Below are 26882 nucleotides of genomic sequence, written 5' to 3'. Positions count from 1 at the left end.
CATCCATATGATGTACCTTAAGGCTATACTGGTTTGAAAAAATTATAAGTCTGAAACTTGAAGTTCTAGCCACAGGGACAAATGTTTCATCGTAATCGATTAAATATTTACTTTATATACTACTGGTCTACCAAACTCGTTGTTTTATTGTAAATATCCATTGACTATCGACTGTTTTTGTTTTCAGGTCTTTCTACCAGTGACTGTTTTTTGTTAAATTTTATGATCATTAAGCTCATCTTCAATAGCTGCTCTCCACTGCTCTTTATCACTCATATATTATCAAAAGATATTAAAGGACTACCTGTTAAAGTTTGCGTATGCAAATTAAGTTTCTCACTTGTGATTTAATTAAAAAAATGTATTTTATTTATTAATCACTTAATCACTACTAAAATTTTTTAATAGGTCGAACTTAGTTAATTCACTGCTCGTTCACTTTTACTCGATTTGCACTACTGCTCGATTCGGATCTCAAAAACGGACTGCCTGATCTCTAGTTCATTGATCAATAATCAAACCTCGGCTTAAGAGAATTTATCCCCAAGAATTGATAAAGAGAATGGCTAAAGTGAGTCGGAAAATAGGATGATGCAATTTGCCAATTAAAAGCGGAGTTTTAGGGACCGCTTGGGGATCTTTTGTTTACGTTAGCGGACTGGATGTTTACAGCATCCGCTTGATTTGGGCTGCGTGAAATTGATCTGGGTGGGAATGATTCGGAGGCCTGGTAGAAAGAAATAGCTGACCACGGGTTTATCTCGGGTCTGTCAGAGTAATTTGGAAATTGGCTCTCGGCTCAAAGTTTTTTATAGATTGGGTAAGAGCCCCTAAATAATGTGTCATATAACTTGCATAACACAATTTTAAACATATCTCTATGGGACAATTTGGGCAGTTCTTTTAGTCTATTGCTGTTTATAATTTAAGTGTCAGAGTCACTTAGTTCACCTTTAGATATAACACCAGATATCTCTGAATCGACCTTTTCCACTTGATTCTCCACTTCATTTTCCATTTCACTAGGCTGCACATCTGATACTACCATATCAGTGTTTTTCTGAACCCTTTTACTCTCAATAAATTCAGAGTCTTGAAAAACAGGTTCAATATTTTCTTCAAGATTGTGAAAATCCATGTTGTTATCAACATCCATAGCTCTATACATTATCCTGTTTGATTCATCAAACACTACATCTCTTGCAAATTTGTTATTCTCCACACCCCATACTTTATATCCATTTGGTTCATACCCGACAAGTATACTTTCTCGTTTTATCGAGAACGTATACTGTCGAACCAAAAACTCTTAAGTACTTAAGGCACGGCTTTTTGCTGTGCCACATTTCAAAAGGTGTCTTTCTGCATTCATGTAATGCACTAGTTGGGCTTCTATTAATAAGGTAGGTGGCTGTTAGCACCGCTTCACCCCAGAAAGTTTTCTATAACTAAAGCTCAAGCTTTTTCCGTTATAGATCTAATCATCCTTTAAATTGATTAAAACTTAATCTCGCCTGCTTTCCCTTGATTCAAGCTTCACATAACTCATTTTCTGGTTTTATGTTATTCAGCAAATCTGTATTGTCAAACATATTTTTGATTTTAATTTCTAAAAACTTTCCCATACTCAAATGACCTAGCCTCTCATGCCACATTATTTTTCGTTGCATTTGAAAGACAAACTGCTTTATTAGAAAACAAATGGAAACATTTCCAAATATACTTCCATTCATTACAATTATTTTACCTTTTCTAACACCTCCTGGGTGAAAAACAATGGTAAGACCTGCCTTCTGCATTTTTTTAAACTGAGATCAAGTTTTCCGGGATATCAGGACAGTACAAGACAGCTTTAAGCTCAATTTTCTCATTTGAATTTATGTACAGCTTCACTGTTCCTTTCTTAACTGCATAAATAAATACATCGTTCTTCGCAACAAAAATTTTAATAGGTTCATCTAATTCAGTGATAGTTGTAAACAAACTCTCATTGTTGGCCAAATGGTCTGATGCGCCAGAATCCAATAAGAACCCAATGTTTGGTTGGCTATTTGCGCGTCTCATCATAAATGTGATCCCATTATGATTTCCTTGACCATGTGTGGCTGTCATCTGCGCCTGCTTGCCATATTCATGTTTTTCTTTTCTCTTTTAAGAGCAAATGAAAACATTTTTCTGGAAGTTTGAGACTCTATTTTTTGCAAATTTGTTATTTTTCTTATAAGAAAATTGGAGCTTACTGTCCTTTTTTACACCCTGCATAACCTTTACACTGGTATCTTTGCTACTATTTTTTAGCTTGATCTCGTGATCCAGGAGACGATTTTTTACAAAGGCCGAGGTTAAATTTTCTGCTAAAGTTTCTATTGCCGTTATAACACCGCCATACAAAGAAGGCAATGTTGCAGTAAATGCGAAACCTTGTCCATTTCTTCAACTTTAACACCTGATGCTAGCAATTCGGTATAGAGTTCGTCAAACAAATTAAAATGGCTTGATAACTGTGAATCGCTCTTAAGTTTTAAAGATAGCAATTGCTTGCGTGTAGACAACTGTGAGGCCAAACTCTTCCTCTCACAGATTGAATCTAAATTTTGCAAAATCTGCTTTGGAGTATCTTCACTTTTAGCAAAACCTAAAAACGAGTCACTTAAATACTCAATGATCACGCTGTTTGCGCATTTCTCCTTTTTCTGCCGTTCAACCAAATTTTCTTCTTCTTGGTCTATACCCTTCAACACATATATTTCGTTTAACAATGCCCTTATACGAAATTTACAGATGGGATATTTTTCTCCATCAAAAGTCCACATTCCATGTGTTGCCTCTTGTAGTCGTCCAATGGTCTGGTAATATGTGTAATGTGAGGTCGTCGCAATATTATATCTCCCACCAATTCACAAACCAAGTTAAATACACTTTATGTATGCAGGGTCCTCTTTTTAGAAAAGATAACGCTGACTTAAATAGTATGATATGCTTTATTCACATTCGACTTGTTAACTTAGGTTTTACAAAATACACGTGTGCCATAGAACTGTCCTCTGCGAGATTCTGGCAGCGAGTGAGTACGGCGGTGCGTTGCCACTTTTCACTCACGTTGCAACTGGGTATCGAATACAACTTAGGAATATCGAGTACAGAAAGGGAAAGATATTAGATCAGTAGGTGAGACCGCTTCTAGTGGTCCTTGTCTCTCCAGTACCGCATCCCACATGTATAGTTATAGATTCATTAAGCACCATATTTTAAGTTCTTTAGAACACTTCTTGTCACTTCAAATTATACGGAATAAGAGAGAGCTGAATCAGCTCATCGGACCAAAACAATATTAGTGTTACCAATTACGCTAGTGAGTAGAATAGTTTTGCATATACGACATTCTCATCGATATGAAGTAATGTCATATTTCAACAATATCCTTGGGAGGCCAATTGACTTTCAGAGACAGCACACCCATACTTTAAAATTGTTTGCAAATACGCTCTATAGTGATAATTTTTATCACTTTGCGATACCAATATAATATTTTTAAAAACTGACGAAATTATAAGTACTGAATGTACAATATTGTTTACAACACCTACAGCATGTCCTTCAATTCTGTTTTTATCATTTTTTTAAGTTGCACTACAAGTCGTAAATAAACACTTAAACTAATCTAATTCACATTTCATACATTCGATATGAGTACTCACTTTGCTGAAGAAAAAATATCTTTTATATTTATTTTTCTTGTTGATTTTTTTATGGTGCGTTTGGGTATTTTTACGCTGCCGTTTATATTTATAATGAAGTCGTTTTTTCCTATTACCTAGATTATTATTTCTTTTTCCACTTCCACTTTGAAACGGGTAATTTTATTAAATCCTCCACCACACTAATTTACATAATAATCCTGATAAGATTTCACCATGATGACTATTTTATTTCTAAATAAATAATATTTGGGTATGCATAATAATGCATAAATATATAGTCCTGACTTTTTTCTTTATTCTAAAGTCAAGTTTAGCGAAGTTTCAAAAGGTATCTTTTTGGAATCAGTAATAAGTATAGATATTTCATTTGGTGACTATATGTCTTTTTTTTAATTTAATGTTTTTTTTCATCATCGTGGTGTTTTATTACCCACTGACCTTGGTTTTATTATGTCAGTGTAAATAAAAATCAATCCATTTTTAGGTATATTCGGATACATTTTTATATCAAAATGTTTCAGCATTCCAAGACTAACAAATTCGGTTTCTTCAAAGACATTTTTATGTTGGTTAGGTGTATATTTAAGGTAATTATTCAAATATAAATCTGTTTGTAAATGCACACTTTACTTTATCAGGAAAAACATTCATCGAGTCATTACTTAGCAATGTGATAAAAATCTCATTTAAATTACCTTTATTATATTTATTATGGAAGTTAATGATTCGAAATCCAATTTAATTTTTTTTTACTAGTTTGTACTGGATTATTTGTTCTAACCAATCGGATTAACCTTTCACGTCCTGTTACATATTTAAAATCTTAATAAGGTGACGTTGCCGCTTTCAATTTTTGTAGTTTGGCTTTTAATTTACGTTGTCGTTCATTAAGCATCACTTTGAGCACTGGTTTCCTAATCCTATTTTATCTGATTAATTATTTAAAAAATAAGTATCACTCACTTTTTGTTTATTTTATTTTGTGTTTTATTCGAGCTAAAATCCTCATCATCGCTTTTATGTGGTAAGTTGGGGAACTCTAATTTTTCCGGCCATGAAGGAGCGTTTTTTAATGTTGAATTTGATGTTCTGGTTTTTAATCAATTCAATCAGTGGTTTGGGATTCACTTCTTCTGGTTGTAATAGGATTTGCGTTTTGTTCATTTTGAAGACTCCATGATTTATTGTTTTTTTTTTATTTTGATAGTAATTTATTAGTTTTGAGCCATTTATCTAAATCACTTATTATATATATATATTTCCTCTACCATTCTTTATTAATTGCTCATACGTGTTGGGATGCATTAAAATTACTTTGCTTAAATTATGTTTACTTCTAATCTTTTTTTAAAAGTTTTCCAAAAATTCCAGAAAGCAATGAACTTATTAGAATTGGTAGAAATCCCCCTTTTTGCATAAGGCCTTTTTTGGACACGAAAGGTAGCGCAATGCATTTTATACCTTTTTAGAGCATTTAGATGGGATTTAGTAACTTTATAGGTTTCCTGTTATGTGTCTAATATAATCTCTACTATTGCTTTCACCAGGTCACTATTTCTGCTGCTTATAAATGCCTTCCGTAGTCTATTGTTGGCCTTTTTGAGCACATACAATATATATAATTAAATTCTTGCACTATAAGTTTAAGTTAAAAAAAGAACTTTATTTAATTTTTATTCTTAAACTGGTTACATTTTTTATATTTGAGAACACCGACTTGCTATTGACAAATCTCAAACTGAACTCGCTCCCTAACTCCTACTTCATTTACGATCATACCTCGGTTTTGAGCTTTAGAGCTTTTTGTGAGTGGCTTTTGTTGCTATTGAGTGACTCCCTAACTTTGGACTTTAGATTCCAGACTTGGGTCCCGAAATCGGAGTATCCTGAATTGTGGGAACGTGCCGATAGTCTGAACAGCGGCTCGTTCTAATTGTTTCGTCTACAAGCTGAGGTTTTTGTTTCATGGTAATTTTCCTGTGGCTTGTTTATAGCTTGGTAATTTTCCATTGGCTTGCTTACAATTAAATTTGGATTCTTATTTCTTAGAGGGTGACTTGATTATTATTTCTTAAAGGGTGTCTTGTGAGTAGCTGTGTATATGTGTGGGTGTGTAGACATGTGCATAGGAGTACGTTGAACTATGGATATATCGCTATATTATTTCGCTTTCAAGCTTTAGGGTATTTTTGTAAACCATTTTCATTTGAATAGAATACCAAAAATTCAGAATTCAAAATATCCGATCTAAGTTCTGAGAGATCGTTAATTTCCATAGTGAGGATCAATAAGTAAATATCCGTGAGGTTGCTCCGTTACTTCTTTATATATTCTAAATAGTTCCGTAAGGTTTTATGGGTAAATTTGTCTTGCTAATTATTGAAATTGAAGCTTATCACGAGGATTTTTAAAAGCGTTAATGTATTTGGTAATTAGTGTGATCCTTTTGTAAACAACTTACACACATTTTTATTAGAGGCTCCCATCATAAAGTCATCCAACATTACAAGAATTTTGTAACAGGTAGAAGGAAATGTTTCCGACCCAATAAAGTATATATATTTTTGATCAGGATCACTAGCCGAGTCGATCCAGCCATGCCCGTCTGCCCGTGTGTCCGTCCGTCCGTATGACCGCTGAAATCTCGGAAACTATAAGAGCTAGAATATTCAATATCGGCATGCAGATTCCTGGGTTCCTCCGCAGCGCAAGTTTTTTTCAGCGGGGTGCCACGTCCACTCTAAAAAATTTGAACTGAAATGTATTTATCTCATCATTACCTATCGACCCATCAAAAAAAAGCTGTCAAGCCAACTCTTACACCCACAAATGGCCAACACGCGTATATCTGTCTGCCGCCCACACAACATCTACTGTAAAAGCCGGTAGGTGGCGCCCTAAAATATAGCTTTGCTGCTGATATATAAGCAGTTCATTATCCTGTTGGACCCTTAAGCTGAGTAACGGGTGTGTGATAGTCGAGGCACTTGCTTTATATTGTATACATTGTAAATAATCTATATGATTCAGTTTTTTCTATAACTGATTTCTTAACTCCTTTAATTTTTTTCATACAATCGGTTTCCTTTCCCTTCTTATTAACTAAACAAGAGTATGCCTTAGCTTTGAATCCTGCAAATGAAGTCATAACCCAGCCTGCATGTTCAACCTTCATTTTCCATGGTCCCTATTATCAGCTTTAACTATATAAAATTGGTTTTCTAGTTTGTAATTTGAGGTATCGAATCGTTCGGGATATTCTTTTTTTCTTTCTAAAAGTCTTCGTCTGATGATAAAATAAATGAATCTGTATCCATATAAATTATTTTCGAAGAAGGACTTGTAAAATAAAATAAAATTTATACAATAACTATTTACATAATTCTAAAACAGAACTGCTATGTATATTGGTTTATCTTACATAATTTTTGATGGGGTCGATTCAATCGTTGCGGGATCTGTTCCGAATATCCTAACGCTATGGAAATAATGTCTAGCTATGCGTTGCTTAAAGCCTGCCGAAATTTTGTCTTGAATTATAATACTTTACTAATATTATATTTCTTCGCTTGGCGACATTTTTCATTATTTTGCAGTGTACTTCGTTATTCATTATTCAATTTTTGTCAAAATCATTTAAGGTTTTAACCAGCATGATTGTGTAAAAAAACGAAACTCTCTGTATTTTTTTCCAATTATTCGCTTTTATTCGTTAAGTCAGCTAGAAGTCTGTTTACCTCCAGGAGGAACTTTGTTTTCTGGACAGAAAGACAAGTTGTTATGTAAGTCATGCAGTAGGGTATTCTAAATCAACTTCTAATATATATCCTGCATTTCCCTCAACAGAAATATTTTTATAATTGAACGATTCTAATTGCTCATTCCTAACAAAATAAAACCTAAAAGCGGTAAGAGTTGACTCATTGCCCAACCGTATAAATTATTCAAATCAATTCTTTAGAAAGCTTTTGGTTTACTTGAATCAAAGTTATTTATGTACTTATTGTTAGCTATCGAAATTCTTTGGGTACATTGAATTAATCCACATCTAACCGCTCTTTTTGAAAAATTGTACATGACACTTTCGCTAATAAGTTCTAAATGTACTTTAGTATTCTTGAGCATAGCATCCCAAGATATTGACGGTTCTGTAACGTAGTTTATAGGGTATAACTTATAAATTTTCTGACAAATTTTTATAAAAATTTTGAAAACGAGGAAGCTGGGTATCCTCAAATTTTTTACTAAACTGTCTAAATAATCGTAAGGGGTAACACCTTTCTTACGCATTTGCTTTTAAAATTTTTTACCTAGAATTTTAAAATCTTTGTCCTTCATGTAGCTGGATAGTTTCTCTAATGAATAAATGTATATCATATTTAGATAAGTTATGAAATACTACAGGAAAAAACGGATCGCTTTATTAATATTTTGGCTTGCCATTTTTATGAATGGAACCCATGTATTTTCTAGAAAATTGATCAAAATATTTTTGCGGGTCGTCAGCGTTGATTTCCTTTTCACAGGCAAAGCAGTTGCCCTCTTGTTCACGGGCGTGGATTGTGCTAGCACTCGGGTTTTTGGGGGTCGACCGGTAGATGTAAAACAAACTCGTAGTTTTTTCCTTGAGTGACTTAAATAATTTTTGTATACAGTCATCGCCTATAAAAATATACAAAATTCGAATTCGTTTTTAAAGTAGTAAAAAATGTATTTCTCGTTTTCTTTTACATACCTTCATGTGTCCACAATTCGTTTAGATCAGATTATATTTAAGTGCTTCATAAAATGATACGGCACATGCAGTATGCTTCTGAACTTTTGTTGTTGGTGAAGTTGAAGAAGAATTTAGGCATGTTCTGTAGTTTTCAAGAACAGCATACCGGCATACTCGTATATCACCACCGGAGGAGATAATTTTTTGTTAAAGCCCTTAACGAAGTTGTAGTGTTTGGTTCAGGGTAGAAGGAAGCTACTTTTCCGCATTCGAGTTTGTTGTGTGTCATGTTGTTGGCTGTGAAAAACTGTAAGCAGTTATCACAAAGTGGTTAGTTTAAATACATTTAGTTCTAAACGTTGGATCGATAATTTTTTCACCACCAGCATCGACCTCACAAATATTTATACGAAAATCTTAATTGTTTATCTCGAAATGAATAATTCTTTTCTGTAATTGTGATTGGAAACTCGGTTCCTGTCTAATTCCGCCATATACAATTATTTCATTGTTTATATAAATGTGGTAAATTGTGGGCTTTGTCATTTTCTCTCGTGAATATTTTTTTGTTTTGCTGTTGTAAAGGTAGCTCTCTCCAGACTTTTATTAGCTATAAATGCTAGTACGCACCACTTGAAACAAAATACGTCAGTATTCTGTACGTTTATAAGTGCATTTCGGGCTCTTATATTCTTAGGTGCTTGTATGTATCCGCTAGCTGGAATGTTTTCTAGCTTAACTATAGTAATTTAAAAATAATTGGAATTCTTTATTGCCCAACCAGAGTTTTTTCTTGAAACTCGCTACTCGATGCTAATAAGCAGTATATACTGCCATATTTAGTTCATCGATAATGTTTTCATTTTGGTGTACAGATTTATATGCAGTCCCAAAATGTTTTGTTGTTTCTACAGTAATGCCTTCGTCTGTTTGTTTAATATAGGTACCAAAAACTCTTAGCTTGAAATTAATGGCTCCATATTCTATGATACAATGATTTACAATTTTAATTATATTTTTTTGGCAATGCTGATAAAAATCTTTTAAATCAATAGTGTTTTGGACTGTACTATTGATTCGATAAGATTTTACAGGAAAAACAGTTTGTGAGTTAAGAAAAATTACATTTTCATTATTTTTGACTTCTCTGGCTGAAGCATTTTTATGCTTATCGGTCGATATGTATTGACGTTCCCTCGATGCGACATAAAAGTTATAAATTTAAACCTTTTTTATTTTTGCTTGCTTGGGCTTCTTTTCTTTGTTGAGTACTTCCTCATCCTTATCCATTCTCATCCGTTTAAGAGCATTTGATGATGTTGTGGAATGATCGTCCAGATGATTTTGACTTTTTTTTTGCGATTGCCGTTTTTCCACTCTCATTAAAATATTAGAAGCATTTTTGGGTCCATCACAATTTTGATAGTGCTCATTAAGTTCATAATTGTAAACTAAGGTAGAGCATAAGTCACACCTTATTTTAGATTTTCGCATTAAAACCTCGAAAGCATTTTGAGGTTTTGAGCACTGATCATAATGAGCTTCAAACTCACTTATTTTCACATTTTTGGTGCACAAATCACAAGCAATGTATGACACCATTTTTAATTTATTTTAAAAATATATTTAAATACGATGTTAGAAATTACGTTAAGTCGTGAAAGCCATCGCAAAAATTTAAGTGGTTTAATTTCGCGAAGACTTTAAAAAGGAAAAGGGACCGAACTTAGTCATTCCCGCCGAGTCCTATGATTTGGGTGAGTTAAAAATAAAAAAACAAGATCCAAAGGGTCCGCAGCAGTACTCTATGTGATTTATAGGGGCTCGGCGATTGTAAAACTAAAAAATGATCAAAAGAAGAAAAGTTACGATATTCGACCAACGGGAACACCTTGGATCTCATCCAGCTGAGTGCACTAGAAGTTCTCATTGGAGTGCGATTTGGAGGGGGCCACCAGTATTTACGCGACTTACGATCGGCGCGGAGCACGTTAAAATCGCTGGACGACGGAAGGGTGTATCTTTCTTTTTGCGAGGTTATAATTTTACCCTGTGGCGACCCTGTTTTAAGCTGGGGAAAACTAGTCAGAAAACCCCATTAAATTGTGCCCGTAGGGATTCTAAAACCCATCGCGGAAAGCAGGCAAAAAAAAAAGAAAGACCCATTTAACTTCACATATTGGTGTGAAGCAAAAAGAGAAGTGGAAAAAAAGAAATTAGAGAGCGAAAAGAAGAGAGGCGGAATAGAGCCGAGCTTAATTTCTATTTTTTTTTTTGTTAATTATAAGTAACATTTTTTTTGTTTAAGGTGTTCTATGTGAATTGGTAAATTGTTTGAGCTTCTCGGCAGGCTGCCAAAACTCCGGTGTTGATTTCCCATTATTTAAAAGGAAAAGAAAAATTGCATGGCAACTTACCCCATCTAAAAGAGAAGAAGATTTAATAAAAAAAAAAAAAATGAAGAAATACAAAAACCTCTGTGTCCCCAAAGACTTTATTCTTTTCGCAGCATTTTCAGCCGCCTTCGGAAAAAGCGCTTTCTTCGAGGATGCCGCTGGAAAATTGGTGAGCTTTTATTTTATATAAAAACCTAATTGATTGACATATATTTTGTGGCGATTTCAAATTCATTTTTAAAATTTTTTATTATGTGGCGTGAGCGTGCTTTTAAAAATCAAAAGAAAACTTTTTAAAATTTGGCAAATCATTTTTTTTTTACATCTAATGCCATTTATGTAATGGTAAAAAATATAAAAAAAAGATAATTGAGAATTTGAGTGAGAACCAATACCGTAGATTTGGAGCAGCAGAAACCCACTCAACGCGCCAATGTCGTAAATTGCCTTTGCGGCTGCGCCCAAAGTTTTGATAACGTAAAGCGAAGTAATTACGAAACGAAAGTAAAACATATCAGCAGCCCGATCCTATTCAAAATATTATAAGCCACATTTATCGCATCTATCCCATATTTAAAAGAATTTATTTATGCTATTTATTATATTTTATACTATTTATTATATTATGATATTTTATCTTTGTATTATCTCTATATTGTCCACTTGCATTCATTGTTAGTTTTATTTTTCTAGGATTTTAATTTGTTAGTTGATAAATAAAATGTTTATAACGTGGTAAATTAAGTGTTTGTCCTCGGCGGACATGAGACCCCCGTAGAGCCAAAACCGCGAAGGGGCCGTTCTGAAGAAAGGAAAATGGTTATGGAACGGCCAATGGAAGGGTGGGCTGGTGGAAAAACTGTAGACTCGATAGCAGGTGTAGGAGGCCTTGCGCCCAACAATAGACCAAGTATAGTAGTGCTTTCTCTCCCCGGCCTTAGTTTTGGTTTGTCTTTGCACGCAATCCGAGTTTTGCTAATAATCGAAGAGGCAATGATGAGTTAGAGCAAAGATCCACCCCACTAGCCAACGAGCCAAAGCCGATTGACATTTTTGCGTGCGCTCTAACCCGTCCGTAACACCCAGCCTTAGTTTTTTTATTTAGAGGATGTTCGTTACAGAGTAACGGTTATAATTATATCTTTGGTGTTTTAACGTATTACCTCTTACGCACGGAAATAACATTCTATTACTAGTTTTGAAAATTAGAATTTAATTTGATCAAAATAGGACGACTTTAACAAATAACTGTCAAAGAAACAGTCAGAGAAATAATCAAACAATTATTTTAAAAAATGTGCTTTGTTGTTTTAATATTACTGAAGCCAGCAACGATCCTTAAAAATTGTGCATGTTCTTTGTAACAATGATTGTTTCTTATAACTGCAAGGGTATACAAGCTTTGGCTTCGGAAGTTAACTTCCTTTCTTGTTTTTTATTTAACTTACTCCACAGCGAACTTTGTTACTTTAGCTGATTGGAAATGCTTTGGGAAATTCTTCGCCATCTAAGAGACAGCGACTTTTACCGTCTTTTTGATCTTCCCCCTGACCGCTATAAACGGCGAATGTAACAAAGCATTACAGTTTCTTGAGGATCGATTTGAAAAATTATTTAATACTCCTGATATGTGTATTTCGCTGTAGGGGTATTATCCTTTTTTATTTATTTATTTTTCTTTGTTTTCATCCAAATAGCTCTGCGTATGACATATGATGTTGCCGGAGCCACTTTTCTGGCTGGTGCCACTTCGGCCCCAGAACTCTTCGTAAACTTTGTGGCAACCTTTGTCACTAACGGGGACATTGGAGTAGGCACAATCGTTGGATCCTCTGTTTTTAATATCCTGGTGATATCAGCTGTGTGTGGCATCCTTACTCCACCGGTGTGTACTTCTCACAAATTAATACCTTAAATACCTTCTTATAAGAATCTACTCTGTTTTTTTCAGAGCAACTTGGATTGGTGGCCAATAACGAGGGACACAATTTGGTACCTCGTGTCCATCGCGGCCCTAACTGTTGTGTTGTGGGACTCACTGGTCATGTGGTACGAGGCTACTGTTCTTTTATTACTATACTTTGCTTATCTCATTCAACTAATCCTGGACCGCCGGATCCAAAATTTGGTTCGCAGTAAGAAGATTACGTTTTTCGGAGCTAATTTGTTTATTTCCTTTTATATACAAAAACAAAACCCTTCCCTAAAGATTGGGAAATTCTTCGCCATCTAAGAGACAGCGACTTTTACCGTCTTTTTGATCTTCCCCCCTGACCACCATGAACTTTTTACCATTTTGCTTGAATCCAAATAAACAGCTGTTGTATTAACTAAGTATTATTATATCTATAAATATATACACTACATTATTCATTATTTAAATTAATGTTTTATAGATCTGTCAGGGCAGGGCGATTAGTTTATTAATGACTATGCCAGACCAGGTTTGCTCGTCAATACTTGCATTTGACTGGCAGAGCATCGGATCGACAAATAAAAGCTGTCGTTCTCAACCTCAGGTTAAAGTAGGTAGCGACAAATTTTTTAGGATCGCCTTGACTGGTTTGATAATAGTCTCAACAATAACGTTTAATGATTTAATTTAATTGAGAAACAATAAGATTCCCAGTTTTAAATATATTCCTCGGGAAAAAAGGAAGCAAAACCAAGTACTCTACCCAAGGATTCTTTTCGAACATTTTTTAAGATCTTAATCTGAAATCTCAACCCTCTCTAATCTCTAGCTCTTATAGAAATCACAGCGTTTACACGGAAAATCACGTGGGCCTGGTGCGGGTCTTGATTAGTGGTCTGATATTTTTCCAGTATTTTCCAGCTTTACAGTGCCACAAATATAAGAAAGTTCTACTTTTCAAAGTTTACCGAATTGCAGCCTGTTAATTTGTTTGACAAAGCAAAAGGGTGACATTATAGTTGTAAGCAAAAACATATAACACTTAAATCGGTTAAGTAGATCTCAAAGCATAATTAAAAACACGAAGATACCTAAAACAAATTCAAATGAAATATATATATTATAACTACTATAATTAAGATATAAAATCATTTCCCAGAGGCGCACAAGGAGTCGGAGCTGTTAGACGAGGACCCGATGACGCGCGAGGAAGGACCGCTAAAAGGATTCCGAGAGCACATATGCGCGAAACCGGAACGGGGTTCAAATTGCTGCCAAAAGACCTGGTGGGGGATCAAGTATCCGGCGGAACTTGTGCTCGCCTGCACGATTCCTAGTGTTAGATTTATCTTTTTTCTGACTATGTTTTTGGCGGTCATTTGGATTTGTGTTATATCTTATCTGCTTGCATGGTTCCTAACTATTGTTGGTTACAACCTCCACATTCCGGACTCGGTCATGGGGCTCACTATACTTGCCGCTGGCACCAGTGTTCCCGAAGTTGCTTCCTCTTATATCGTATCCAAAAAGGGTGAGTAATTCTGCTTTAACTACACTCAGCTTCCAAGATTAACAAAAACATGTACTGCAATGGCTATATATTCAGTTTTAAGGCCATTGTGGACCTAGCAATAGTAATGTAGTTAGGAGCAGTAGTTAATCGGGAACCCACTGATGTACTCAAAACATTGCCATTAAAACTGCCAGCGTTTGAGGCACGTTTGTCGTCTGGATGATTCTGGGGCAAATCAGCGAGCGTAGTGGCTACCAGGAAGTAGGATGCGCAATAAAAAAATCTGTTGAGTCTGTCTCAGTAAACGAGTTAGATATGACGTTCTTCAAATTATAAATGAAATGAATACACTGTTTGAGCCGAACAGATTGACTTCTCTGACTCTTAAGGGTCCACGGACTCTGACGCGGGAAAACGGCAATTTGTTTATTATATACACTAATCGTGGCATATATTGGAAACTTGTAAGAACTAAGTAGCAAGCTTTACCAAAATATATTCTTCACTACATTAATATAAATAGTTAATTTGCGTGCATCGTCGTACAACAGCACTGCACTCGCGCCGTGCATAATTCATCTAAATTGTTTGCCGAAACAAGCTGACTATCGCGCACGGTCCTGTGTGGCAAAATAAGTCGATGACTAGAAACAGCAGCATCTGGGTGCCTAATTAAAACAATTTATTTCATTATTTCTCTGATCGTTTTTTTGACAGCTATGTGTTAGAGTCGTCCTATTTTTATTTAATTTAATTTGAAGTTCTTAAAAATACAAAAATGATATTCCCAATAGTTGAAGATAATATATGAAATCAATGAAGAACGCTATAGTCTAGTGCCTCGACTATCAGATACCCGTTACCCAGATCTCAGTATAAGGGGTATGGAGTATATAGTATAGGTATTGATGAGGCAAACACATTTCAGTTAAAATGTTGTTTCTTTCATAAAAAATGTAGGCGCTATAGTCGTCCAATTTTGATAAAATTAATTTCAAAATCCAGAACTAATTAGAAAATGTTATTTACAAGCTAAGATAAATTTAAAAAAAATGGTTCTTACCATTAATCCTATAGGAGCTATAAGATTTAATTGTCCGATCCGGCTGGCTCCGACTTATATACTTGCTGTATGTACATGTCCACACACCCACGTACATACTCACATTATGCAGTCATCCAAAACCCAAATTTAATTGTAAATAAACCAATGGAAAATTGCCAAACTATAAGCAGGCCAGAGGAAAATTACCATGAAACGAAAAATCACAGCTTATAGACTAAACAATTAGAACGAGCCGTTGTTCTGACTTTCGGCACGTTCCTCTAATTCAGCATGCTCAGATTTCGGGATCCAAGTCTGGAGTACAATGTTCAAATTCAGCGAATCACTCAGTAACAAGAAAGTCCACTCAAAAAAAAACTTCAAAGCACAAAACCGAGGTATGATCGTAAATGAAGTAGGATGTAATATTCCCGAGCCGCCATGAAGAAGATAGGCTGAAAGTTGGTTTTAGTTTTCGTTCTTTAATTACTCTATAATAGATTTCTTTTTGGTTTTACAAATTTATTGAAGTTTCAGAGCAGCCGTTGTTGTTCAGCGTGTGGGCCAAGGGACAGCGACCGGTTTGTATTTCGGCCACTTAGGTTGATGACCGAGACCCTGAATTGTATAAACACTGCGACAAAGTGTTACAGTGCGTGCCCTTTTAGTACTCTTGGTACAGTGGTCATCGATATAAATATTTTATATGTGTGCAAGTTAATTGCCAGCCGGAAAAATTATATAAAAAAATATTTTTCTTTTTTAAATATATTTTGGTGAAAGACCTTTATTGAAAATTATTAACACAATTATTTTTATTCACTTATCATACTTCTTTATAATTATCAACCGATCGCGGTCGCGGTCAAGTTCGGACTGCCACTCTGATCTTGAACCAAATCCAATAAACCTCGGCCAGGAGCTTTTCTTTTTGAACGTTAAGAACTTCAATTTATGTTTAGATTAAAAGCTTGAGATGAAACTGTCGCATCTTATGGTGAAATTCAATTATGCTGACCGATGCAATTTGGCGGACAATTGGAACGTAAAAGGCGCAATTGATTGTGCTTCGAACGGAAGCTGATGTTTACTTTATTTTTGATTTGTTTAACTTAGCTGGGAAGCCAAGATCGGACCTCAAAGCCAAAGGCAAAAACAAAGGCAAATGCAGAGATTAAAATTTTTGTTTATAAAGATTGACATTTTTGTTTACAAAAGCCATAAGTGGCATGTTTTCAGGGGTTGGATAACTTGCATACTACATCTTCCTCCTTTTAAAAAATAACGTTATATATTGGAGTTACTTTCTAATATTCATTTTACAAACTTTGAGAAAAAAATAATATTATTTACAGTAATAAGTTTAACATTTTTGTTTTTTGTTTTTAATTTGTTTTTCTATTTGGACGGTCCATTGTTTTTTTTGTTATTATAGTGTATTCTTATTTTAGATATGGTTATCCTATGTACTCTTATATTATGTATGGCCACACGTGATATATTTATGAAATAAAAAGAGTTTTAATCTATCTTGCAGAGGGTATAATGATTTCAGTCAGAAGTTTGCAACGCAATAAAGGAAACGTTTCCGACCCCATAAAGTATATATATTCTTGATCAGCGTTACAAGACGAATTGATCTGTCTGTCTGTCCGTTTCTACGCAAACTAGTCTTTTAGCTTTGAAGCTATCGGGCAGAAACTTTCCCAAAAGTCTTCTTTCTATTGCAGGTAGTATATAAGTCGGAACCAGGATCGGACAAATATATCTTATAGCTCCCATAGGAACTATAGTGGAACATTTTTTTTAAAAATGATGCCTTCGGTGCTTTTTAACATATAACCTTCTAATCTTGGAAATAAAATTTTTAATTAGTAATGAATTTCGAATTAAATTTTATCAAAATCGGAAGACTATATCATATAGCTGCCATATGAACAATCGGAAAATTAGTGATAAAATAATATGAAAAAACTATATCTTCGGTATTTCTTATCATATAACCTTCAAAGCTTGGAAATAACATTTTTTATTTAGTTCTGAGTTTTGAATTAAATTTTATCAAAATCGGAAGATTATATCATATTGCTGTCATAGGAACGATCGAAAAATTGGTGGAAAAATAATATATAACAAATTATAGCTTTGGTGCTTTTTGACATCTAACCTTCTTAGCTTGGAAATAAAATGTCTTAATTAGTTTTGAATTTCGAATTAAATTTTATCAAAATCGGACGACTATATCATAAAACTGTCATAGGAACAATCGGGAAATTAGTGGGAAAATAACATGAAAAATTATTTACTTAAGTTTATTATTTCTTATAACTGCAAGGGTATACAAACTTCGGCTTGCTGAAGCTAACTTCCTTTCTTGTTGTTATTATTTAATATAGTAATGTGATCTCTATCTGCCTTAAAGGGCCCTGTACATTTCAAATATGACATGTCATGTTAAATTTTCAATAAAACCTGATCTCCTATTTTCAAATCAAAATTAAAACTAGTTTTGTCGTAACTAATTTTCTGTTTCAGCTTATGACATTCTAGCAATAGTCTATCTCTCTTAAATGCCTGTTATAATCTAAATTTGGATTCCTTAGCATAATCTTCTATATTATAAAATGGTTTTATTTTATCTCTGCTATTAAAATGTTTTGGTAGATTTGAAATTTTACCTAATACTAGCTCATATGGACAATAGTCATGTGCCATAGATGGGGTTGTATTAAAACAATATACGAAATATTGCAGCCATACTTCCCAATCTGTTTTGTCAACTGAGATGTATAAACGAATGAACTCATTGAGTGTTCTGTGGCTTCGCTCCCCGGTACCTACGGTCTGGTGGTGGTGTGCAGTGGAAGTTATGTTTTTAATATGTAAATATTTACATAGATCTTCAATAATTGAATTTTTATATTCTGTTCCCATGTCTGTAATGAAGGTCTTCATTGGACCGTACAAATATAGCTTTTGCTACTGTATTTGCACTTTTATTTGGTATAGGTATAGCTACTGATATTTAGTTAAATTGCAGATGAGTGTTACTGCGTATTTGTTTACATTTTTAGATTTTGGAAGTGGACCAATAGTATCTACAATTACTATATCGAAAGCTCTTTGTGGAGTTTCGGTTATAGTTAGTGGGGTCTTAGTATGTTTGTTCGTTTTCGACTTTTGGCATTTAGGACATTTCTTTATGTACTCTTTTATGTCTTTAGACATATTTTTCCAGTAATAGTGTCTCTGGTCCTTGGCCAAGGTTTTTGTAATGCCTGTATGACCACCTTGTATTGGATCATCATGGAATGCAGACAATATAGCTTCTTTTTCTTTATTATTTTGTATTACGGTCACTGGGTTGAGTAGCGCTACTCTTAATGATTTCAATATATTATTTCCCATAATTTTAAAATGATCATTTAATTATTTCAAAGATATTTTCCCACGGTGCGACTATGAGTTGGCTGACTTTGTGAATACCGGCCTGCTTTTCAAGCCTTTGAAAGAATTGGTTCCATTAGTATACAAATCGCTAACATCATATCTTGCTGTAATTTTATTATTTACATGCAAGGTCACTACTTTACGTACTTAATCATTATTAATCACTTCATATATGTTGGGCTTTGAAGCTTTTTCTATAGATTGCTTATGCAATTCTATTTGTTTTTTCCTGCGCAGGATTTTTGTCTGCTCTGGTTTTTGGTAGTGACTTTCAAAATTGTATTGTTTGTTTGTATATTTTTTAAGTCTGTGATGGTTATTCTAGAGAGCGCGTCGGCTATATAGATACTCTACCGTAAAATTATATTCCTCCAATTCAATTTACCATTGAAAATAATTAGGCAAGTGCTCTATGGTCTGTTTTGATGGTGAAGTGTCTACCATAAATATAGTCTGAAGTGAGTTATTGGCCAATGAATAGCTTCTAATTCTTGCACTGTAGTGCTCCTGTTGCTTTCACCCTTCGTAAAGGATCTTGATGCGTATGCAACTAGAAGCTGGAGTTTATTTTTGTTTTAAGTTAGGACTGCTCCACAAGCGTAATTGCAAACATCTGGGACTATGCCAAATTCTTTGCTAAAATCTGGGTATTGCAACAGAGTAGGGTTTATTAATGCTGATGTAAGATGTTCAAAGGCGTTTTGAGATTCTGTTGTCCATTCGAATTTTACATCTTTCTTTCATAATCTTGTTATGTTTCTTTATATGCGCATTTATGTCCTAAGAAAGTGACTTTATGCATAAAAAATGAAAATTTTTCATGGATTTCATGAATCATTTTTCATCAGGATGTAACTTTAGGTTGTGTTGGCTACATTTCTTGAGCATGTGTTTTTTGGAACAATCTATGACTATAAAGTCATCCATATAAAGAAATGCTTGCGAAGGTTATAATCCAGGGACAGCTATTCTCATCATTCTCTAAAAAGAGTTTTGCGCTATTTTTAAACAGCATGGTAATTGCGTGAAGCGATACGAGCCATTGTATGTTGAAAAGGATGTTATATCCCGTGAACTTTTATCCAGTTTAATTTGATGAAAACCTGACATGGTATGCGAAATATTTTGCTCTACCTAGTTGATCTAAAATATCATCGATCCTAGAGAGTGGAAATTTATCAGAAACATTTTTTTTATTAATTTGACGATAGTCAATTACTAATCGCCATTTTTTATTTTCCGAATTTGAAAGTGATTTTTTTGATACTAAAAAAAGTGGGCTATTATAAGGTGGTACAGAGGGTTCCACTATTTTATCATTGATGAGTTTTTGAACTTGTTTTTTAATTTCGTCTCTATTGTTCTATGATGATTTCTATAATTTTTTATATATACGAGTTCATCATCAGTTAATCTCAGCTTTTGTTTATAAAAATTATTGGAAGTGATCGATTCGGTTTCTAGTCCGAATAACATCACTTTACTGGGTGCATAATGCTGTTGTTCATTAAATTGAAGCGGGAAGTTTTTTGCAAGTTGGGATAATACATTTTTTGTCTGGTTTCTAAGTTCGTTTTTACCACTTCGTAGTTTGAAAGTGGTTCATGATGAATATTTTTGATATGAACTACTTGATCTGTGTTTGTGGTATTTAGTAGTCTTATAACGGGTGTTTTTTGTAGAGGTATAGAACTTTAAGTTGCAATAAAACAACGATGGATTATTCGATTCACATGAATTTCTTTTTATTCGAAAGATAATCGTGTGGCATTACATTTAATATATAATTTCTGGCATATGACCGCCACGGCTGGCTCGGACGTCCAATTTTCGATGACTTTTCCGAATATTTGCGGCCGTATATCGGCAATAACACGGCGAATGTTGGCATCACGGCTGTTCAATTCCGGAGTGATAAAGTTAGTAATCATCATCATCATGGCTCTATACCGATCACCATTGACTGTAACGTTCTGGCCATTACCGTTTTTGAAGAAGTACGGACCATAAAGCTCACCAAACAGTCAGTTTTTATTGGATGTAACGGTGTTTCGACATACACTTGAGGATTAGCTTTACTCCAAATGCGGCAGTTCTGTTTATTGACGTAGCCACTCAACCAGAAGTGCGCTTCATCGCTTATGAAAATCGGGAACAACGACAATGCTTGATGATCGCTTGGCTTCAATTCTTGCACGAGTTGGATTTTGTAAGCACGCAAGCCAAGATCCTTCCGCAAAATCTTCCATAAAGTGGAACACAGATCCAATTCCTGTGCTCGATTGCGGATGGACTCATTCGGGTCTTCCTCAATGCTACGCTCTACAGTAGCAATAGCTTTTTCTTTACGCACCGTACGGCGTCTCGGTGGATGCGAAAACGTTCCATGGTAAATCGAATTAACTGCTCTGATGGACGATTTTGTCGACGATAAAATGGACGTAGTTCGCGATACGTATTCCGCACTGAAGCATTTCTTTCGAAATAAAAGTGTACTATTTGCATGCGTTGTTCAGGCGTTAGTCTATTCATGATGAATTGCCAAACCAAACTGAGAAGTAATCACTTGACAGCTGTCGGTCGACATCTTGAACAGTGATGCCAACTTAAAGTTTACCTCTAAAAAAAAACCCCGATATATGCATTTTGGATTGTTGCTTTTCCTGTTTCTACATTCATGAAAGTGACGAATGTATTTTGAATGTCGTGTATCTAATGGGGTTAGTTTCACGAATTTGTTTGGGCTACCCTAACGTTGTTTTTGTGGTTGTTGTTGTTACCACCGTTACCGTTGTTGTGTTCCCCACGGCTTTTTCCGTCGCGCTAATTTCCACCACGGTTGTTGTTTCTGTAATAATTATTATTTTGGTTATTATTATTTCTGGTATAACCATTATTTTGATTATATCCGTTATTCTGATAATATCCGGTATTGTTATATTTACCTTAATTATTACCCCACCGCGGTAATTGTTTTTGTAATTATTACCGCTATAATTTTTTCCACGTTGGGGGTACAATATGGAATTGGCATTGCCTGTTATTTCAGTTTTACATTGTATGTATATGTACTAGGCGACGGCTTCGTTCATGGTCGCAAAATTGCCTGCTTCCAATATTGTTTTGAGGCGGCCATGCTCACAATTTTTGACCATTGTGGTGATGGCATCCTTGGTGCTGAATTTGTCAGCGTGTTCGGAGCTTCTAGGAGCTTTTGCAGGTTGTCAATTTCTGTGGTGAATCTTTCTGCAGCTTTTCCTTTTTGGCTTGTTTTAGCAATTTTGGATTTTACTACGTCGGATGTTTCACCGAATATAGTATCTTGCAGTTTTTAATTATAGCTTCTTTTGTGGACTCTGTTTTGGACTCTGTATAAGATCCAATTATTTTGGATTTAATTACTTCTACAGCCAAAACCTCGAATGTACCTTTCGTAAGGTTAACCAACTTCAAAACTGTTACGAATCTCTGAATGTGTATCCTTTGCCCGTAAACTCCGGGATGGCATTAGATATTTATGTAATGTATGCCCTTTGGGCAAACGTCTCATCAGCCAGTGTGGTTGGCTTTATTTCTACAATGCTGTTGTTAGAATCCGAGTCGGTCAAGTCCTCGTCTGATAATTCAGATTGAATAAGGGCTGCCGGAATAGTGAGGCTGTTTATACCTTTTTCCAGCTTGTACTGGTGGATCAGATGATTCTGACTCTTCTCCAACGGTGTGTTTAGGATAGTTGGTACTGATATTTTTAAGCCGCACCTTTTCTTTATAGCTATAAGGTTATCCAGTAATTTGCTTAAATATTTTGATACCTGAAACCGATGGGCTTTGTTAAGCCTGTCTCTCTGATCGTGTATTAGTATCCGCGCTGTATTAAAGAGGTTTACTAATATTACGGCATGCGTATTTAGAGTGTTTTGATAATGACTTCTAAGATCTGTCAAAATCAATTTTTAAATTAGTTCTTTATATAGTTCGTCCCATTATATTATTTAATGGAATATTTTCTAGGGTCGGGACGGTGGTCAATACTATCGCCTTCTGCGTACTTGAGCAATGTATCAAGGGAGAAAAGCCTAAGTTGTACCTATTAACGTACTCATATTCGACTTCATTGATTAGTAGAGGCTCAGCTCCTTTTTCGATTATTGATAATAACCTGTTCCGCAAGTTCGGTTCCTTATCAAGAGTGATTTTAATACACTCTGTAGTAATCACATTTTATATATATATATTTTTTATTTATTTATTTTCATTGTACATTAGATAAGATTATTGGATAAAATAACATCAATATTCAATATAAATATATGGATATACATATTTATATTAGATGGCTTGTGGGTTTTTTATTATTGCTTCTTTCATTTTGAACATCTTTTTATAATTATTGTTGGCGCTTTATATATTTTATATTTTGTCCAGATTATTAGCCTGGCTTTTATTTATGGCTCTCTTTGATATAAATTTATTATGAAAGATGTATGCCTTGTACAAAATATATGCGCTCATAATTAAGACAATGATTGATAATAAAATGTTCCTTAAATCTGTATTCATTGTTGTGGACTCGATTTTATTTATAACGTTTGCTGTGGAGTCCACTTCTTTTACGTCTAGCAAACCTATTTTGGGTGTTTTTCTATGAGCTGCTATAGAATTTATTATGTTAAACGTGAAATTTAGTTTATAATTTATTTTTCATTTAGTTTGGCTCATGTAATTAAAAATTTTCCTTATTGGGCCGTAGGTATTGTGTGAAAAACTTTTTTTAACAATAGAAAAACCTGCCTAGTTTTTTGTATGGTTGTCAGGCCGCACGCTAGTTGGGCAACTTTAATGTCGCTCAATTTTACATTAGTTTTTATATAATATAAAAAAAATATACATCGCAGTGCAATGAAAAAAATTATGCAACGCAGTGCATGGTTAGTAGAACCTGAGCTCCTTTTTCGATTATCGATAATACCCTATTCTGAAAGTTGGGTTCCTTATCAAGACGGATTATAGTAAATTCTGTAGTATTCATATTTTATATTGTTTTCTTTTATTTATTTATTTATTTTCATTGTACATTAGATAAAATTATTGGATAAAAAAAACATCTATATTCAATATATCAATATATGGATATACAAGTTATATGACACATTATTTAGGGGCTCTTACCCAATTTATAAACAACTTTGAGCCGAGAGCTAATTCCCAGATAATTCTGACAGACTCGAGATAAATCCGTGGTTCTGTCAACAAGGCCTCCATATCATTCCCACCCAGATCAATTTCTCGCAGTCCGCATCAAACGGATGCTGTAGACCTCCAAGCCGATATTGTAAACATCGAAGTCCCAAGCGAGCACTGAGTCCGCTAACGTAAACAAAAGATCCCCAAAGCGGTCACTTAACTCCGCTTATGTAAAAATTGCATCATCCTATTTTCCGACTTTCTTGAGTCAACCGGCAAAAAAGAAAAATAATCCTTTTAAATCTCAAAATTACAAAATAGTGATCGTAGCATAAATTGACTGCTCGGACTATATAAAAATTAGAAAGTAACAACAAATATCATCCAAAATATTTCATCGGATAAAATAACAATTGTGTAAAACAGGTAATTAAAAATGCTTTAAAGCAAAAATCAAATAATAAACAAAAAGACATTCAAAGAAAACACAGAAAAATGAGGGCTGAAGGGCTATCTTTCGCCAAAAAATAAACTCTAAAAAAGAGGGAAGACCCCAATTTAAAAACCAAAAAAGGAAGGACGACCCCAAGAAAAATCATCTTCCAAGACAAGGACGACCCCAACAGGATCAAAAAACAACGAGAAGAAAAAGGGGGATTAGTGAACGATACAACCTTTTTTTTATTATTATTATTACTATTTTTAAAGAAAATTGTAAAAAATCAAAAATAAACTTAAAACTGTAATTTACCTTCTCTATGAACCTGCTGAATTTCTGATAGGCTTTTTCGGTAACTCTCTCTCTCTCTCCTGCTTGATTTATATTGTATTTGTTCGTGCTTAAAGTACTTAGTGTCGCACAAGCCACGCTCAGTCTATAGTATATACATTTTCGCGATCTCGCGCTCATAATTTTCTTTGTGTTTTGTTTTGAATATGAGGTATTTTTCATATTTTACTTCATTTCATTTTTCTTTTTGTTTTCTTATAATGGCCCTTGTCTGTTGTAAGAAAAATTGTACACTTGCGTCTTCAACGAAAGACCCCTTTATTTTTTGCTGGCTCTGCGATTCGATGATGCACGTCAAATGTGCAGGATTCACCGGCAGAGTAAAAGATTTTATTGATCTTAACTCTAGTCTTATCTGGTCATGTGGTTCCTGCAAGGAAATGGTGGTTGAGATGAGCGGCTTTATAAAGCAGACTCGAGACAGCCTGTTGAATATCTCGGGTGCTTTTAGGCAACTCAATGAGGTGTTCAATACCGTCTGTGCCCAGTTTAATAATACAAAATTATTAACCGAGTCGCCTAAACGAAAAAAAAGCCAGCTTAACCGCCGTTAATACGACTATTGAATCCAACCCAAGCCCGAACTTGGTAGCAGCAGTTCCTGTTGACACAGGGGTAAGCGAATGGATACAGCTAGCTCGAGTGAAGTTCATGTTTCCGTAATAAAAGCTTCAGTACTGGCTTAGTCAAAGAAATCGGTGCCGACCATACCTATAGGTACAGTAGGCACAGTTCCTGGATCTCAGCTTAGTGAGGTTCAGCCTGCTGCTGGGGGGCGTAAGAAACTATCAGCTGTTCCACAAAGGAAGCATTTATTTTCTTTTAGATTCACCCGAGATACCACATCTGAGGATGTTTTGGAATTTATACGTGAAAAATTCCCAACCGAAGATATTGCAGATGAACAATTACGATTTTCATACGCTCTCAGGATATCGTCTTTTAAAGTATTTGCTCCGCCTGATGTTTTTAATGTTTTACTTTCTGAACTCTTTTGGCTTAATGATGATCTAGTAATTAAAGAATTTGTTCTAAATAAACCGAGAACAAAAACAGGCAAATAACACTGTGCCAAAAAACTAAAAAGTTTAATTTTGGTGTATCAAAATGTTAGGGGACTAAATATGATTTTGTGGATGGCCTTTTAGAATTATCGTTACAGCAAGTAAGCTTATTATAAAGCTTATTATAAATTCCTTAAGTAGACAATTAGATCTTAGATGTAGAATTGACGTTCTTGTTTTAGCTTAAGATCGATATCATCCTCTGTTTTTTAGTTTCTTAACTTAAACTTAACGATATGATTTATCATTATAATTGGACAGTCTTGTACAATTGTACAGACATTGATAGTGCCACTGAACTATTCTATACAGAGTTAAATACGTTTTTCAATGAATGTGTACCTGATAGGTTTCTTTCAAACCTAAACAGGCCTCCTTGGTTTACCAATGCGCTTCAAAGAGTTAATAAATCATAAATCTAACTCTTTTAAAATGTAAAAAAATCGGGTAGACCCGCAGATTTATCGAAATATGTGGTGGCCCAAACGGATTTTAATGTTCTCAACAGTCATTGCTATTTTATGTATCTAAATCGATATAAATTTGAATTTTCAAATGATTCGAAACAGTTTTACAACTTTGTTAATGCCAAGCGTAAGTCATCGGCATTGCCTTCATCGGTACGTCTAAACTCAATGGAGACATCGACGGATTCTGAAATCGCTGAGTTTTTCCAACTAGTTATAGTTCGGCAGCTTGGTCAAATTCCAACTACCCTAATCCCTTAAATAGGGCAAATTGTACTTTTTCCCCTGTAATCACAGAAAATTCTCTCATAAGAGATCTAGCAACAACAATGCCAACTTATTCTCCCGGTCCAGATAGACTTCCTGGATGTGTGCTTAAGTTTTGTGCGTTTTTTGTAAGTAAGCCGATTCCTAAACTTTTCAATTTGTCTATTTCATTATCAGTTTTTCCTTGTATCTGAAAGGACTCTTTTATTATTCCGATCCATAAAAAAGGTGCGAAGGCGGATGCCCAAAATTAAAGAGGTATTTCTTAATTGTCGGCTATTGCTAAAGCATTTGAACGTATTATCACTTCTCATTTGCAACATTTATGTTCCTCGCTTATATCACCGTGTCAGCATGGTTTTGTTAAGCGAAG

The 26882-nt window shown here is 34.6% G+C and overlaps 1 protein-coding gene across 4 annotated transcripts in view; it reads left to right on the top strand.

Annotated features, from left to right (window-relative positions):
• The window catches only part of LOC108036170 (sodium/potassium/calcium exchanger 3), a 76021-nt gene that overhangs the window by 10286 nt on the left and 38853 nt on the right, over positions 1-26882 (top strand). For 2 of the 4 annotated variants that reach the window (XM_044093427.2, XM_044093426.2), the window contains 3 exons: positions 12512-12699; positions 12766-12949; positions 13889-14260. In XM_044093427.2, coding sequence (XP_043949362.1) covers positions 12512-12699; positions 12766-12949; positions 13889-14260 — 744 coding nt within the window. Of the gene's footprint in view, positions 1-10716; positions 10984-12511; positions 12700-12765; positions 12950-13888; positions 14261-26882 lie in introns of those variants that run through there. The other 2 variants (XM_050890430.1, XM_050890431.1) reach the window with 2 other exon arrangements.

Source organism: Drosophila biarmipes, chromosome X, assembly GCF_025231255.1.
Source record: "Drosophila biarmipes strain raj3 chromosome X, RU_DBia_V1.1, whole genome shotgun sequence".
Taxonomy (NCBI): domain Eukaryota; kingdom Metazoa; phylum Arthropoda; class Insecta; order Diptera; family Drosophilidae; genus Drosophila; species Drosophila biarmipes.
The sequence above is the reverse complement of the archived record's forward strand: the minus strand, read 5'-3'. Positions and strand labels throughout refer to the sequence as shown.